Below are 17,079 nucleotides of genomic sequence, written 5' to 3'. Positions count from 1 at the left end.
CTGCTGAAATTCCGCAGTGTGAACGGGTCTCGCGGAAACCCATTCACACTGATGTTTATGTTCACAGCACGTAATTCCGTTAGCGGCTTTCCGCTCATGGAATTCCGTGGAAATTACGTAGTGTGAACATACCCTAAGTTGTGTGTCAGGTCAGTTCTGACTCCAAAGCAGCATATCCTGACATCTTGGCTTCTCCACGGAGTGGAATTGATCTACATCTTGGCTTCTCCACAACCCTATCAGGTGAGCACCCTGTTTCAGTATTATTTTCATTCTGAGCTGAGCTAAAACGTACTACCCGATGAAGCGATCTGTTCTTTTTTAATGTTTTCTCTACTTCTTATGGAATTGTTGGGTGACTTTAGCCACCAAGACCTAAGTAACAACTGCATGCTCTGCACCTCATGTATGTACACCCCAGTAATGTCACTGCACAGAAATAATATTTACAGCATTGGCATATAATATAGCTAATGCACATGCCACCACTGGAATAATAAACACAGTAAAATGAAAATTAAGGGTAATAAACATAGTTGTCACGATGCCGGCTGGCAGGTAGTGGATCCCCTGTGCCAGAGAGGGATGGCGTGGACCGCGCTAGTGGACCGGTTCTAAGCCACTACAGGTTTTCACCAGAGCCCGCCGCAAAGCGGGATGGTCTTGCTGCGGCGGTAGTGACCAGGTCGTATCCACTAGCAACGGCTCACCTCTCTGGCTGCTGAAGATGCTGAAGATAGGCGCGGTACAATGGAGTAGGCAGAAGCAAGGTCGGACGTAGCAGAAGGTCGGGGGCAGGCGGCAAGGATCGTAGTCAGGGGCAACGGCAGGAGGTCAGGAACACGGACTAGGAACAGACAAGGAATGCTTTCACTAGGCACAAGTGCAACAAGATCCGGCCAGGGAGTGCAGGGGAAGTGAGGTATAAGTAGGGAGTGCACAGGTGGAAACTAATTAAGCTAATTGGGAAGATTGGGCCAGGCACCATCATTGGTGCACTGGCCCTTTAAATCGCAGAGACCCGGCGCGCGCGCGCCCTAGGGAGCGGAGCCGCGCGCGCCGGGACAGGACCGAGGGAGAGCGAGTCAGGTACGGGGACCGGGGTGCGCATCGCGAGCGGGCGCTATCCGCATCGCGAATCGCACCCCGGCTGAAGGCGGGACCGCAGCGCACCCGGTCAGTGGATCTGACCGGGGCGCTGCAACAACGAAGATGAGGCGAGCGCTCCGGGGAGGAACGGGGACCCGGAGCGCTCGGCGTAACAGTACCCCCCCCCTTGGGTCTCCCCCTCTTCTTGGGGCCAAAGAACCTGAAGAAAAAAAACTCAATTTTTCCGAGATTAGGTCCAATGCAAATTAGGAGGGGTTCTGTGTGGAAATGTACGACAAAGTCCAATCTTTTATTGAAAAAACAATAGATGTAGAGGGGTCTGGCGAGACTGGTCACAGGAACGTAGAACCTGTTGATGAGAGAGGCCAAAAAAAATTTTCCTGCAGATCCGGAATCCAAGAAGAGCATAGTAGAAAAGGAGAAGGTAGAGGCAGATATCCGCACAGGCACAGTAAGGCGTGGAGAAGCAGAGTTGACATCAAGAACTGTGTCACCTTTGTGCGGAGTCAGCGTGCGTCTTTCCAGGCAGGGAGGACGGATAGGACAATCCTTCAGGAAGTGTTCGGTACCGGCATAGTACAGGCAAAGATTCTCCATGCGGCGTCGTGTCCTCTCTTGAGGTGTCAAGCAAGACCGGTCAACTTGCATAGCCTCCGCGGCGGGAAGCACAGGAACAGATTGCAGAGGACCAGAGGAGAGAGGAGCCGGGGAGAAAAAACGCCTCGTGCGAACAAAGTCCATATCCAGGCGGAGCTCCAGACGCCATCCGGAAGAACGCATGTCAATGCGAGTGGCTAGATGAATGAGTTCATGTAGGTCAGCAGGAGTCTCTCGTGCGGCCAGAACATCTTTAATGTTGCTGGATAGGCCTTTTTTAAAGGTCGCGCAGAGAACCTCACTATTCCAGGACAACTCGTAAGCAAGAGCACGGAACTGAATGGCGTACTCGCCAACGGAAGAAACACCCTGGGCCAGGTTCAGCAGGGCAATCTCGGCTGAAGAAGCTCGGGCAGGTTCCTCAAAGACACTTCGAATTTCCGAGAAGAAGGAGTGTACAGAGGCAGTGACGGGGTCATTGCGGTCCCAGAGCGGTGCGGCCCATGACAGGGCTTTTCCAGACAGAAGGCAGAACACGAAAGCCACCTTAGACCTTTCAGTAGGAAACTGGTCCGACATCATCTCCAAGTGCTGGGAACATTGCGAAAGAAAGCCACGGCAATACTTAGAGTCCCCATCAAATTTGTCCGGCAAGGACAGGCAGAGGCTAGGAGTGGCCACTCGCTGCGGAGGAGGTGCAGGAGCTGGCGGAGGAGATGATTGCTGAAGAAGTTGCGAATGTTGGCGCACTTCCGACAGCTGGTGGGTTAGAAGGGCGACCTGTCGGGCGATATCAGAGGCAACTGGCAGGGGATGTTGGTGCAAAATGGTGGACACTTCCGACAGCTGGTGGGTTAGATGGGCGATCTGTCGGGCGATATCAGAGACAACTGGCAGGGGAACCTCAGCGGGATCCATGGCCGGATCTACTGTCACGATGCCGGCTGGCAGGTAGTGGATCCCCTGTGCCAGAGAGGGATGGCGTGGACCGCGCTAGTGGACCGGTTCTAAGCCACTACAGGTTTTCACCAGAGCCCGCCGCAAAGCGGGATGGTCTTGCTGCGGCGGTAGTGACCAGGTCGTATCCACTAGCAACGGCTCACCTCTCTGGCTGCTGAAGATGCTGAAGATAGGCGCGGTACAATGGAGTAGGCAGAAGCAAGGTCGGACGTAGCAGAAGGTCGGGGGCAGGCGGCAAGGATCGTAGTCAGGGGCAACGGCAGGAGGTCAGGAACACGGACTAGGAACAGACAAGGAATGCTTTCACTAGGCACAAGTGCAACAAGATCCGGCCAGGGAGTGCAGGGGAAGTGAGGTATAAGTAGGGAGTGCACAGGTGGAAACTAATTAAGCTAATTGGGAAGATTGGGCCAGGCACCATCATTGGTGCACTGGCCCTTTAAATCGCAGAGACCCGGCGCGCGCGCGCCCTAGGGAGCGGAGCCGCGCGCGCCGGGACAGGACCGAGGGAGAGCGAGTCAGGTACGGGGACCGGGGTGCGCATCGCGAGCGGGCGCTATCCGCATCGCGAATCGCACCCCGGCTGAAGGCGGGACCGCAGCGCACCCGGTCAGTGGATCTGACCGGGGCGCTGCAACAACGAAGATGAGGCGAGCGCTCCGGGGAGGAACGGGGACCCGGAGCGCTCGGCGTAACAATAGTGATGTCACAGTACATGGATAATAAACAGGGATGTCACAGTGCTGGGGTAATATATACAGTGATGTCACAGTACAATGATAATACACACAGTAATGTTACAGTATGAGTACTGTAGTGTAGGGATAATAAATATATCAATGTATAAAATATACAGTGAGGTTACAGAAAAGTGATAATAAATACAGTGAGGTCACAGGATAGTGATTATACACACAGTGATGTCACAGTACAGGAATAATAAACACAGTGGTGTCACAGTATAGGAATAATAAACACAGTGATGTCACAGTATAGAAATAATAAACACAGTGATGTCACATTTTTGGCATAATTAACACAGTGATGACACAGAACAGTGATAATAAACCAAGTGATGTGACATCTAAAGGCTAAGAAAGTGTGTTATAAGATACAGATAAAACACTGTGATCTCATGTTACAGAGATAATAAAGGTTGGACAAAAGTATGCCATTTTACCTCAACTATCCATGTACCCCTTTAGTGCCTCCTTGCAGGAATCTCTCTAGAACAAGCATTACATAAGCTGTTCCCTTTAATGTCCCAACATTTATAATACCCCATACACCCTGTTACTGAATACTAGTAAAAGCTATCCGTGATAAAGTAGATGCCAATGGTAACCAAAACTAAGCCTTAGGTAGTATAGACAACACTGAGACTGTCAGAACTTCCTAAAGAATGTACAGGATTTTAAGTCTCATAAAGAAGTTCACACCAAAAAAATACAAAACCTTTACAGGTAGTTTTTATTTTAAGATTAGTTTCACACTGATGCATTGTGATCTATCTTGCTGTCAGTCTATCAGGCTAATACAGAAACAAATGTGACAGAATTACACTCGCGTGAAACTGTCCAAGCCAAAATACCAGACACTGTGAGGGAAGCACACATAATATGACAAAGATGCTGAAGTTTTTACTATACAAATGTAAACCCCAGGATATTGCCATGCAATTACACAAAGTGACCAGTAGATGGTACACTGCCCAAGCACATTAACTGAGCAGTGATTTGAGCTGGGGAAGGGGGAGTCTGGACATGTTCTGTTTGCCATCTTGGAATTGCAGTTCAGCAGAGAGAGAGAACACAGAGGAAATGGCCTGTCAGGATCTGGTCCCCAAGAGAGGAATCTGCTAGCAAGTGGAACAAGATCCAGAGCTGGTTACAGAAAAGCCCTCTGTTAGAAGTGTAAAGAAACTTAAAGCTGGACAGACCTGACTTATAGCCTGTGGAAGGGTAAGCCTGAAACCCTTCTTTACCTTTCCAAGATAAAAGATATTGATCTCTGTATTATTGGCATTCTGATAGTTCAGCCTACTCCAAATAACACTGTGGAGAAGGACTTTGTATGGGCCCCATCTATTCAATTTGCACCAACTGAAGGTACCCACTAGGGAAAAGATTAGAGTGTGCCACAGGTATTAGGGTAGGTGCACACCACGTTTTTGCAATACAGTTTTTTTTATCAGGTTTTTGATTTAAAAAAAAACGGATTCCTCAAAACCTGACTAAACTGTATCAAAACGTGTGTATAAAGTTTTATCTGTATACGGTTGAAAACCGTATACAGTTTGAAAACTGATGTCCAGTTGCATCACTCCATTATGAATAAAGTTTCACTTGTTTGATTGAAATTCCAAGAAAAAAAACTGTGCAAAGTCAAAAACCGTATGGTAAAAACTGGATGGAACCGTATGCACAAAAAGGTCTGTACGGTTCCCATTTACTCCCATGTTAAAAAAAAACATATACGGGTCAATACGGTTTTTCACCTGGACCAAAAACCGTGGTAGGCCACAGTTTTCTGTCCAGAAAAAAAAAAGTAAAAAACCGTGTGGTGTGAAAAACGGAGGCAACCGTATACAATATGGTGCATACATGTCCAAAAACTGTATAGCAAATTGTGGTGTGAACCTACCCTTACTGTGGATGAGTGAAACCTATATACTAATTGTATTTGTCAGATTTTTATACCATACTATACCTTACCATTTTTTTATGTTATATATGTTTTCCTTTATGGAATACAAAGTTAGTTTCAAGTTAGCTTTTTGTCAGTTTTATTTTTCTTTCAAAGATGTTCCCATGTTCCATGAATAGGGACCCCCTATTCATTCTCTGGATGATCCATTGGATGGAGACACTGCCTCACATATGTATCTCAGCTCCCAGGTAGACTCAGGATTGGCTTGCCGAGAGCACAGGTAACTAGGGTAATGGACCACAGGGACATTACATTTTAAACAAAAAAAATGGAAAAACCATTAAAAAATGTATATAAGGACTAAGAATCAACCTTGTGATGCTATGGATGTATTTTTTGCATCGTGTATTTGTACTGTTGCAAAAAATATGTCAGTTTTTATATAGTGTGTGCACAGACAACCACTTTCCCATATCCATATCGATGCCCCAGACTAGCAGCAAATTCACAGTTTGTGTCTACTAGAGAGAGACACAAATAGTAGGCAGTCACTGATTCTGCATAATGCATAGAAAACTTTTAAAACTTACCTAAATTCTACTTCCACAAGACTCAGTTCTTTCAAATCTGCACTGAGCTCGAATGCCCGTAAAATAGGATCTTCTTCAGTTAACATGATTAGAGCTGGACTGGCCAAACATCGGTAAATATCAAGCCGAAATCTGCAATACACAAAGTTACAGTATACTACAGGTGTACAACATGTAATTGATGACTGGACCATGAAAGGGAGTCTGTCAACTGACTATAACCACGGGCAGCATCAAATCCTTACATGCTCACTTATCTCTTACAACTGTGTTTTACTCTGAAATGTAGTGATTCTGGAGTGTTTTATAGAAGAACATGGTTTTAATAGGCCCCTCCTGGCTTTGTGTATACCTGTCTATCAAGCTGAGGCGGAGAAAAAAGTTGTGCCAGGGACCACACTCCTTGGACATTTCCTCCTTGCAACTGTGAGAAGTTTTACAGAGAAAAGCATACCGTATTTTTCACCCTATAGGACGCACAGACATATAAGACGCACCCTATTTTAAAGGTGCAAAATCTAGAAAAAAAGAGTCTGCACCCATCAGTGATCTTCAACCTGCGGACCTCCAGATGTTGCAAAACTACAACTCCCAGCATGCCCAGTCCGCAGGTTGAAGACCACTGGTATAGACGCTCCGGACGTCTTCTTCCCTGGGATCCACGCTCTCCGTCGCCGTCATCACGTCGCCATCATCACGTCGCTACGCACGCCACTCCTATTGGATGACAGGACGGCGTGCGCAACGACGTGATGACGTCGAAGGAGAGCGCCGGCCATGCAGGGGATCCCGGCACGGAGCAGACACTGAGGAGGCAGGTAAGGTCCCTCCCGGTGTCCTGTAACAGCCCGACTGAACAGCCGGGTTAGTGTTATTTTCGCTTCAGACGCGGCGGTCAGCTTTGATCGCCGCGTCTGAAGGGTTAATACAGGGCATCACCGCAATCGGTGATATCCTGTATTAGCCTCGGGTCCCGGCCGTTGATGGGCGCAGGGACCGCCGCGATAGGTGTGTATGCGCTGTATAAGACGCACCAACTTCCCCCCCCCCCAGTTTTGGGGAAGAAAAAGTGCGTCTTATACGGCGAAAAATACGGTAATTTGACAGTGATGAAGGAGTCTGTCAGGATTTAATGCTACATGTGGTTCAGTTAACATAAATCTGTGGGTATCAGAGATTTATTGCTGATTTATCATCTAACCTGGAGTGTCTGAGACTGTCCTTCTTATTCTTGGCTGTACATAGGGTACACTCACAGCCTACAGCATGAGGTTTTGGAAGCGAGACATCTTGTTTTAAGAGCATTGTCAGGATCTCATAGTTATTTCTATGAGCAGCTAAAATAACAGGAGCCACATCCATGGTTGTGGAATACTCTGGGTTCTGTATATGCTCCATGAGTTTCTGAAATAGGAAGCAGATGTTACAAAAACATAAAATTCGATATATTCTGTTGGGAAAAGGATGTATCCTGAATAATACAGCATACTTACCTGTCTATTTTTATATTTTTAAGTGGATTGTTACAATAAAACAAGCAATTATGCCATAAAACCAAAGATACCAGGACATCTTTACTTTTATTGCAGTTAAAAAGAACAAGTTTTTTTTTGTTTTTTTCATTTTACTGGGAAGGGCCATGCAAATAATTCATGCATTGTTGACTTAATATACTGTACATTTATAGCACATATCCAGTATAATATTATACAAATCTCCAGCTTACATGAAGCTTTTCTAGACTTTTTTGTCATGATCCAAATGAACAGCAAGATTACCAGCTCCCACCTCAACTTACTTACACCTGAGCACAGACAGACCGTCAGCGTCCCCGATCCACATCAAGAGAGAATCAAATATTTCAATGGAGAACTAAAGTTCACTGATAAAATATTTAATAAATTGTTGCTGTCTGTTAACAAAACTTTTATGTAAATTCTCAAGTTATAATTTTTTGGTAATAAACAAGTAACAGTGCAAATAATATACAATATAACAATATATATCAATAACAATATCTTGTATAACAGACAATTGGCACATTGGGCAGGTAAGCAGACAAATGCAAAAATAGAAAACATGACCAGCAAATCTGGCATTTCCATACGGATCCAGATCATTCATTGGAGCAACAAATACAAGGCACTGTCTGGTTTGTTCAAGCCGCAGGAGATGGTCTCCATTATAAGCCTATGGAGCCAACTCATGCAATTGGATGGAGATCATAGCAAGCCGGAGCTACATGCCTCTCCCAGCTTGTTGTAACAATCAGTGGGGGGTCTGGACCCCATTAGAGATGAGCGAATTTTTGAAAAATTCGATTTGGCCAATTAGCCACATTTTCCGAAAAAATCTGTATTAAAATAGGCTATTTCTGGCCTACAGAGAGCCTAAATAGGGGTGTAGAACACTTTGCCTTGCTGTAACACGCATAGGGTGTGTGCTGGGTTAGTGAAATAATAATGTTATTCAGTATGACAGGCAGATTAGAGGTGTCACTATTAGAATCACTGTCGCAGAGTGGCACAATGACAGAGCCTTGAGGTGGCATCAGTATAAGAAGACCATATAGTGGCTGAATGACACAGCGTGGAGGTGGCGGCAGCATGGTGAGATCATATAGTGGCTGAATGACCTAGCCTGGAGCTGGCAACAGCCTGACAAGACCATAAGATATTTTTTTAAATGTAAATGGAAGATTTCAAATAGATGAACCTAAAAAGTTTTATTTAATGTGCCCGCAGCATGGAGAGACCACATGGCGGTACAGTGACACAGCCTGGAGGTGGCGGCAGCATGAGGATACCATATAGGGACTAAATGACACAGCCTGGAGTTGGCGGAAGCATGAGGAGACCATATGGTGGCTAAATGACACAGCCTGGAGTTGGCGGAAGCATGAAGAGACCATATAGTTGCAGAATGAGACAGCCTGGAGGTGGCAGCGGCATGAGGAGAACATATGGTGGCAGTATGAGACAGCCTGGAGGTGGCATCAGCAGCATCAGGAGTCCTGAAAGTGAATCGATGACATAGTGGGGCGGTGGGTGGCAATACCAGTACCAGGTGATGAAGGTGGGTGAAAAAAGGAGAACTTGGCATCAGATGTGTGGCATCAGGAGGGTGGCAGGATCAGAATAGTAGCTGAGGCAGGTAGGCAGAAGAAAACGGTCTCTTTTGAAAAAGTGTTAGTGAGCACAAGTAAGCATTGAGCATATGCATTACATAAATCTTAACCTTTAATAATATTCTTAGGATAAAATATATGTACCCAATTTTTTTTTTTAAGTTAAACAAAAGGAAAGGTGTGCAAAAAAAAAACATGTGCCACCTACACCACGAAGTATGGATGTGATGCAAAGACCTCTAAAAGGGGGAAGGGTACAACGTATGGTTCATTGTAACCGGTGGGGGTAAAAACTTCCCCTGTACGGCCCTACTCTTGCATTATTAATTCCTTTCTTGGCAAGTGAAATGGCAGTGTTTGTAGATGGAAATAGGGAGAGGGTCCTGTGTCGGGCCGCCCTTTTTAGGGTGAGTAACACTTGCCAAGAAGGGAATTAATAATGCGAGAGTAGGGGCTTACAGGGGAAGTTTTTACCCCCACCGGTTACAATGGACCATACGTTGTTCCCTTCCACCTTTTAGATGTCTTTGCATTACATCAATACTTGTTGGTATTTTTTGCACACCTTTTTTTTGCACACCTTTCCTTTTGTTTGATTTCAAAAAATTTGCACACCTTTCCTTTTGTTTGATTTCAAAACATTTTGGGGTACATATATTTTATCCTAAGAAAAGTTACGTTTTAGCGAATGCATATCCTCAGTATTTACTTGTGGTCTATTGCCAAGGAATGTCTGTAACTGGGGAGAAGCAACTTAAATATACAGGTAATAGAAAAAGTAACGTTGCACTCATCCCAAGACATAGCATGGAGGTTTTCAAATCCGGGTTTATTTGTAAATATGAAGTGCTATACAGTCAAAGCAGGTTGGAGGAAAGGGAGGGAAGCAGACATCAGCTCCGTGGAGCTGGCTGAGTGCAACGAATCGTTTTGCAGTGAAACTGCTTGATCACGCAGTGTGATCAAGCAGTTTCACTGCGAAACGATTCGTTGGCAACTCCAATCTTGCCGACACACCTGGTCCCCCGCAGGTGTGGCTTTCTTGTGCCGTTGGCTTGTTTCTATACAGACGTATAGCACCTTAAATATGTTTTGCACTATCCATATTTGTGAAGTGTTGGTGTGGCACCATGGTCAATCTACTCTGATGCATCAGGCATTGGTGGGTGGAAATCCTGGCTAATCCATGCCTGATTCATCTTCACAAAGGTCAGTCTGCCCAGAAATCCAGCAGATCTTCAAGGTGTGTTGGCATGGTCATGTCAGACCTGCGAGAGGATGGACAATGGCGCAGATAGGCATCGGCCAACTGACAACATAGGATGTCTCTGTAGTAGGTTAGTTTGTCCTCCCTCTCAGTGGGTGTAAAAAAGGCCCCCCATTTTGTGTCGGTAGCGAGGGTCCAATAAGGTGTAGAACCAGAAGTAATCCCACTGCCAAATGGTGACAATTCAGCGGTCACTACGCAAGCAAGTGAGCATGCATCGTGCCATTTGTGCAAGTGACTCGGAGGGACTCCCTGCCTCCATCTCCACTGCATACTTTCACGATGTGTCTGGGTTTCACAAAGTCTCGCCTTCCTGATAACCCTCTAGTTCCTCTAGCTGCTTCTGCTCCTCCTCTCCTGTCAGATGACTAGAAAAACTGCCCATCTTGCGAAACCTAAACTGTGCTCCACTGTGCCCCTCCTCCTACAGTTCGTCCTCCACAGGGCTCATGTGGCCGTGAGATGTATGCGCCACATCTCCAGTGCCTTGACCAGCCATCGTTTCCAACACGTGTTGTAGTAAATGAAGCAGTGGATTGAAGTCGTTCATCCCGTAATCCTGGTGACTGATTAATAATGTGGCTTCCTCAAAGGGCCTGAGAAAATGGCAGGTGTCACGTTTGAGCTTCCACTGGTTGACATTGAAGTTACACAGGGGAGTCACCCTATCCGCTTGGATCATCAAGAAATTGGTGGTGGCTTTTCTCTGTTTGTATAGTCTGTCCAACATATGGAGTGTGAATTTCCAACATGTGGAAACATCGGAAAATCAGACTATGTTGGGGGATACCGTTCTGACACTGCAGCTCAAGGAGGGTGTACTTAGCGGTGTATAAGTATCTGAAGTACATGCAAAGTTTCCTTCCCATTGTTAGGATGTCTTGCAGTTGGGGGGAACCCTTCAGGAACCGCTTGACAACCAGATTGAACACATGTGCCATGCAGGGCGCATGTCTCAGGCTTCCTTATCACAGCGCAGACAAGATATTCTTCCCGTTGTCGGTCACCATTTTTCCCATTTCCAGTTTTCTTAGAGTAAGCCATGATTCGATTTCTTGATGAATTACTTTTAGCAGTTCCTCCCCTGTGTGAGGAACAGTGTGACACCGCCGTGCCCTGAACACATGGTATGCTGGAGGGGCACTGAGACTTGTCTGTGCAGTGGAGGCTTACGACACGGTGGAGGATGAGGAGGCGGAGTCGCACACTGTCACAGGACCAACGGCCTGAGGGCGTGGAGGCGGAAGCGGCGTGACCTGTCCAAGTTGCTGTTGAGGCTGTGCAGGAACCACATTTACCCAGTGGGCCATAAAGGACATGTATTGTCCCTGACCATAGTTACAGCTCCACATGTGTATTGTCCCTGACCGTAGTTACAGCTCCACACGTCGACGATGCCATGCACTTTGGTACACGCCGATAGGCTCAAGGACTGGCCCACCTTCTGTTCCACAAAATTGTGCAGAACTGGTACTGCCTTCTTTGCAAAGAAATGACGGCTTGGGACTCTCCACCTCGGCTCGGCACAAGCCATCAGTTCTCTGAAAGGTGCAGAGTCCACCATTTGAAAAGGGAGGGACTGCAGCACCAGCAACTTGGACAGGAGCAAATTCAGCTTCTACGCCGTTGGATGAGTGGGCGCATACTGTTGCCTCTTGGACATGGCTTCGCAGATGGATTGCTGGCGGAATGACTGACTCAAAGTAGGAGGATCAGGAGCATCTGGAGCGACAGAAGATGGGTATTACACGCAGCTCCCTTCGGCTGAGGTGGTGCAGCCTTGTGGTGCAGCCTTGGCGGGCTGAAACAGGGAGCATTGTGCCACTGGGTGATGCAGCAGGCTTGCCCACCACTTCGGAGCCATGGTTCTCCTAGGCCACTTTATGGTGACGCTGCATATTTTGAAGCAGGGCCGTGGTAGCAACATTGGGACCCTGGTCATGTTTCACCTTCTGCCGACACATCTTGCATGGGGCCAGGTTAACATCCTCCGGATGCTTGATGAAAAAGGTGGTCTACCCCGGGAACGTTTGGCTCCAGACTTTCCACATCTACCACCATGCTGACTGCCAACCATGCTACCACCTTGCTGGCTCAGCTTCTGCCTCATGGGCAAACTGCAACTCTCTTCTCCAGATGATGATGAAGCCCCTTCTGCACCCGGCTCCCAAGTGCAATCAGCTTCATCATCATCAAGTTGTGTCTGTACATCACTGATGTCTTCCTCAGGTTCCTCAACAGTGTCTGCTTCAGGAACCTGAATGCTTACAACACTAACTCCCACGCCACTCTCCTCATCACTACTTGCCTGCCTAGCGGAGGGAGCAGCGGATGTCTCCTACCCTTCTTGGCTGGGCAGTAGCTGCTGACTGACCTCACTAAATAGTGGAGCTGAACCCACAAAATAAGATACTTCTATGGGGGAGGGAACAGCATAGGACAGAGGCAATGGGAGGACAGGGACTGCTCCTGGGCCATGCCAACTGAGGGTTGTGCCTGAGGAAACCACCGACTGTTTACTGGGGGTGTCAGATGTCACTTGTGATGAAGTGGATGACGGTGTTAACCAATCGACGACGGCAGATGGGTTGCTGATCGAGGCACGACCGCTAGCTGATACCGGGAGCTCAGGCCTCTTTCTGAGACTCCACTCACCCCTAGTCTTCTGTGACCTCTGCCTGATGAATTTAGGCCTCTGCCACTCCTCTGTGCATGTCCTGGGGAGTACAATACGCTCCACTACGTATACAACAGTATTTGTCTACAACACCAGCAGGTGTGTACTTTTTGCTGTCCTTTCACAGTATCTAAGCCTTTAAGACTTTAACAGGAACAAAATGGTACACCACTTAGATGTACGTATGGGGTATGCACTTAGGAAGGGAGGACAATGCGCTCCAGTGCGCTTAAAAAAGTATTTGTCTACAACACCAGCAGGTGTGTTCTTTTGGCTGGCTTTTCACAGTATCTAGGCCCTTAAGACTTTAACAGGAACAAAATGGTACACCACTTAGATGTATGCACAGGTTACACTTAATAGAGGACAATATGCTTTTAGTGCTCTGCTCACCCTAACTGGCTAGCTACTATTAGCTTTTCAGGTCTTGTACACACCAGTGCTGCAGCACACAGTCACTGTGTACTACACCCAAAATTGCACTTTGTCTCTCAATCTCACTCCCTTCCCTATCAGTCCTTCTTGGTTGGATTTGGGCTTGAGGTGAATCGCAGCTGTAAAAAAGCTTTTCTGTGCAACAAACTGCTCTCTGTCCCTCTCTCTCTGCAATAGAACGCTGATGTGACTGGGAGGTGAATCACTGCTGTAAAAATGCTTTTCTGTGCAACACACTGCTCTCTGTCTCTCTCTGCAATAGAACGCTGATGTGAATGGGAGGTGAATCACTGCTGTAAAAATGCTTTTCTGTGCAACACACACTGCTGTCTGTCCCTCTCTCTCTCTGTAATAGAACGCTGATGTGACTGGCTGCAAGATGGCTGCCAATTATATAGGGGTGACTGGCTGCTGATAGGCTGCATACTGCCTTTGATTCAGGGTCATCCCGCAGACCCTTGTTCCCGCCTTCCCAGGATTCCTTGCCCCATGTCCTCACATGTGGATCTGCCATTTTAGATGCCCGGCCCCTGGAGCCTGGACCACACTAAATGGAGTTTAATGAAGCGATTTGCACGATCGAATCACGGTGATATTCGCATTTGTTACGAATCAAATTTTCCTGAAATTCGTAATGAATTCGGATTCGATTCGCTCATCCCTAGACCCATCCACAAAAAAGCTTTGACATGTTCGAGTGACGTCAAAAGTTTTGTTAAAAGACAGGGAGACATTCATGTGAATCATATATATCTGATTAATTAAATGGTTGTCACCTACCACAATTGTGGGCCTCGAAGACCATTTTGGACGATGATTCAGTAGAATATCTACTGCCCCAACCACTTCAGAGTCTATTGCCACCAGCAATGCATCTGTGGACTACAAATAACAGATTTAGATGTTTACATACATGTGAACCAAAACCATACATTATATCTAATTCAGTGCCAGTACTTGTGCTTTCTGAATACGTGCGCTAAAGAAACTTGTTCAAACCAAATTATATATTGGGTAAAAGGGATATTAGGTAGCAAAAAGCATGACTAGGTCCCCTATAAAAAAAATAAAAAAAACATCTGGGGTACAAAAATGTAAAAAAACAACACCCATCCAAGACTTACCAAAGATCCCTCTACTTCCCTGACATCATCAGGGCTCAGAATAGGAGACCACCTGCTACCCCATATATGGCGACACTTGAGACGGCATGACAAGAGAACAGTGGGTGAAAGATGAACAAAGAGAGGAAGACACAATGAGAAATGGAAGGGATAAATATGGGAACATAACATCAAACTGATGTACACAATGTATGATTATAAAACGTGATTAACACTAAGCAAAACTAGTAAAATATTTATATACATTTTTGCAACTTATTCTGACACATATTTAGCTTATTAGGTCTATTTTACAGGCAAATAGTGGTTAGATGGAAACTGATGGTACAACTAATCACTTTCAGTTCCTTCCTTACTCTCGACACATAAGAATTGTCCACTTAGCCAATGAATGGAAGAGGCGGGTCACTACTACAGTCAGAGTAATTTCCTATTTGTCGATAACAGAGCAGGAAGTGAGGATGGGTGCCAGTGTAATGGCACCAAAGTGGAACTGGGGGCAGGTGAGTGTGTTTTTTTTTTTTTTTACTTCTTCCTTAGCCCTTTTAAATGGGTATTCCCATCTGGAAATTCATGACATATCTAAATTTTGTTTCCAGAAAACCCCTTTAAAGACACAAAAAATCCAGACTCCTAGAGCAGATCCCATCATTGTGAGCAAGCACTAATATTTAAAGAACAATGTGCTCAACATGACCATAAATGTACAATATTTTATTAGGCTAGGTTCACATGGCCGTTCTCTCCATTCCTGACATTCTCCCGTTATCGCTGCTAAAAGGACCATACTAACAAACAGATGCAAAAGGATGCAAACTGATGCAACAGGATGCCATTTGTCTGTTATTTTAACAGACTATTTAAAACAAAAAAAAGGACATGTGGCATCCTGTTGCATCAGTTTGCATCCTTTTGCCTCCGTTTATGTCCTTTATTGTCGATTTGTGTCAGTTTTTTTTTTTTTTTTTTTTTGCTCACATCTCTTCCGAGCATGCACAGAAGTAATTACTGATCAAAAACGGATTGGGAAAAACTGATGCAAACGGATGACATTAAAGGCTCATCCTTTTCCATAGACTTAAATGTTACATTTATTGTATCCGTTCTTGTTCCATTTTTGGGACGGAATGGAAAGCAAACGGGTGCAAAGGACTGTAAAAAAATCCCATTGACATCAATGAGATCCTTTTACAGCTATTTTCAACCCGCTTGCAAAAGTATCAAACGGATTGCAGAACGGCCATGAATTAATGGCGACAAACAGCCATGTGAATGAGCCCTAAGCAGTAAATGTAACTGATAATAAAACAGAATAAAATTCACATATATTGATAGAGATCCATGTACAGTTTACATTGTAGCAAACAGATCTTCCCGGCCCAGCGATACCCTCACTGAGATGATCATAATATGACAAGTCCCATAGTACTCTTGGAAATTGTTTGGTATTAGTTTACATTGAAATACTAAAGTGGTCATGTCACCATTGGGGAATAATAATTATTGGACAATTTAACCCTTCCTGTTGCTCAATTCAACTTGCATTAACTATGACAATCTTCAGTTTACCACCCCAGTGCCAAACCTTTAACTGAAAATACTATTGCATCTTAAAGTCATAAACTGGGATTGGAGTGACACATGTTTTCTATTGGTAAGAAGATGAGCCATGCTGGGGCTTATATAAAAGTCTAACATTGGACATGTTCACAACAAAAAGGAAGCTGCAGTCATCTCTTCTGTTGTGTTTTAGAAAGGAATAATCTCCAAGATAATTTAAAAAAAAAAATTGTATGCATTGTTACAAATGGAGTCACAGATTGAGTTGAGAAAATGTATACATGAGGATAAATAGAAGAAATGCATGAACCACATGACAGTTATATGATGTACATTATACAATATATCTCTATATATCTACCTGACAGCCATGGTCCAGGAGAAGCTGTAGAATATCCAAGTTCTCATTTTCAATCGATATTGTAATAGCATTTCTTCCTAAGACATCTACTGAATTAATGTTTAATTCATCTGAACTGTTCTCCTCCAAAAGTTTTTTAACCATATAATAGTCGCCTACAAGAGAAGAGAAAAAGAGTGGTAAATAACATTAGTTGATGAATAGCACTTAAAGAGGTTGTACAAGTCCCTTAAAATATTTAGTTATGGGCTGTCCAATCCTCCCCTACTGCCGTTCTGATGGTGGCCCTTTCCCTTCAGGCAGTGCTTCCTGCTTTTATTTTAATACAAAAAAAATGCAGCTGTAGCGGCCATTTCCTGCAAAAAAATAAATAAAATAACTGGAAGTCATAACTAACATAAATTGTGGAGATGGACAATCCATTAAAAGAAGAACTCCAGTAAGAACAACTATCCCTGCTAAGAATGCTCCATAGGCAGCATACCTATATCTCCTTAAAGGGGTACTCCACTCTAAACATCTTATCTCCTATCCAAAGGATAGGGGATAAGATGTCTGATTGCAGGGCGTCTGGCCACTGGGACCCTTGCGATCTCCAGGTAAGCATCGTCCCGCCCCCTCC

At 45.3% G+C, this 17,079-nt stretch overlaps 1 protein-coding gene across 2 annotated transcripts in view; it reads right to left on the bottom strand.

Annotated features, from left to right (window-relative positions):
- The window catches only part of TRPC1 (transient receptor potential cation channel subfamily C member 1), a 126,571-nt gene that overhangs the window by 86,936 nt on the left and 22,556 nt on the right, over positions 1-17,079 (bottom strand). Inside the window, exons 2-6 of one of the 2 annotated variants that reach the window (XM_056564801.1) lie at positions 16,458-16,612; positions 14,537-14,611; positions 14,193-14,294; positions 7,108-7,310; positions 5,907-6,038 (exon numbers count right to left, since the gene is read on the bottom strand). In XM_056564801.1, coding sequence (XP_056420776.1) covers positions 5,907-6,038; positions 7,108-7,310; positions 14,193-14,294; positions 14,537-14,611; positions 16,458-16,612 — 667 coding nt within the window. The remainder of the gene's footprint in view (positions 1-5,906; positions 6,039-7,107; positions 7,311-14,192; positions 14,295-14,536; positions 14,612-16,457; positions 16,613-17,079) is intronic. The other variant, XM_056564802.1, reaches the window with a different exon arrangement.

Source organism: Hyla sarda, chromosome 3 (assembly GCF_029499605.1).
Source record: "Hyla sarda isolate aHylSar1 chromosome 3, aHylSar1.hap1, whole genome shotgun sequence".
NCBI classification, from domain to species: Eukaryota; Metazoa; Chordata; class Amphibia; order Anura; family Hylidae; genus Hyla; species Hyla sarda.
Note: the sequence above shows the minus strand (reverse complement) of the source record. Positions and strands in the feature narration are given on the sequence as shown.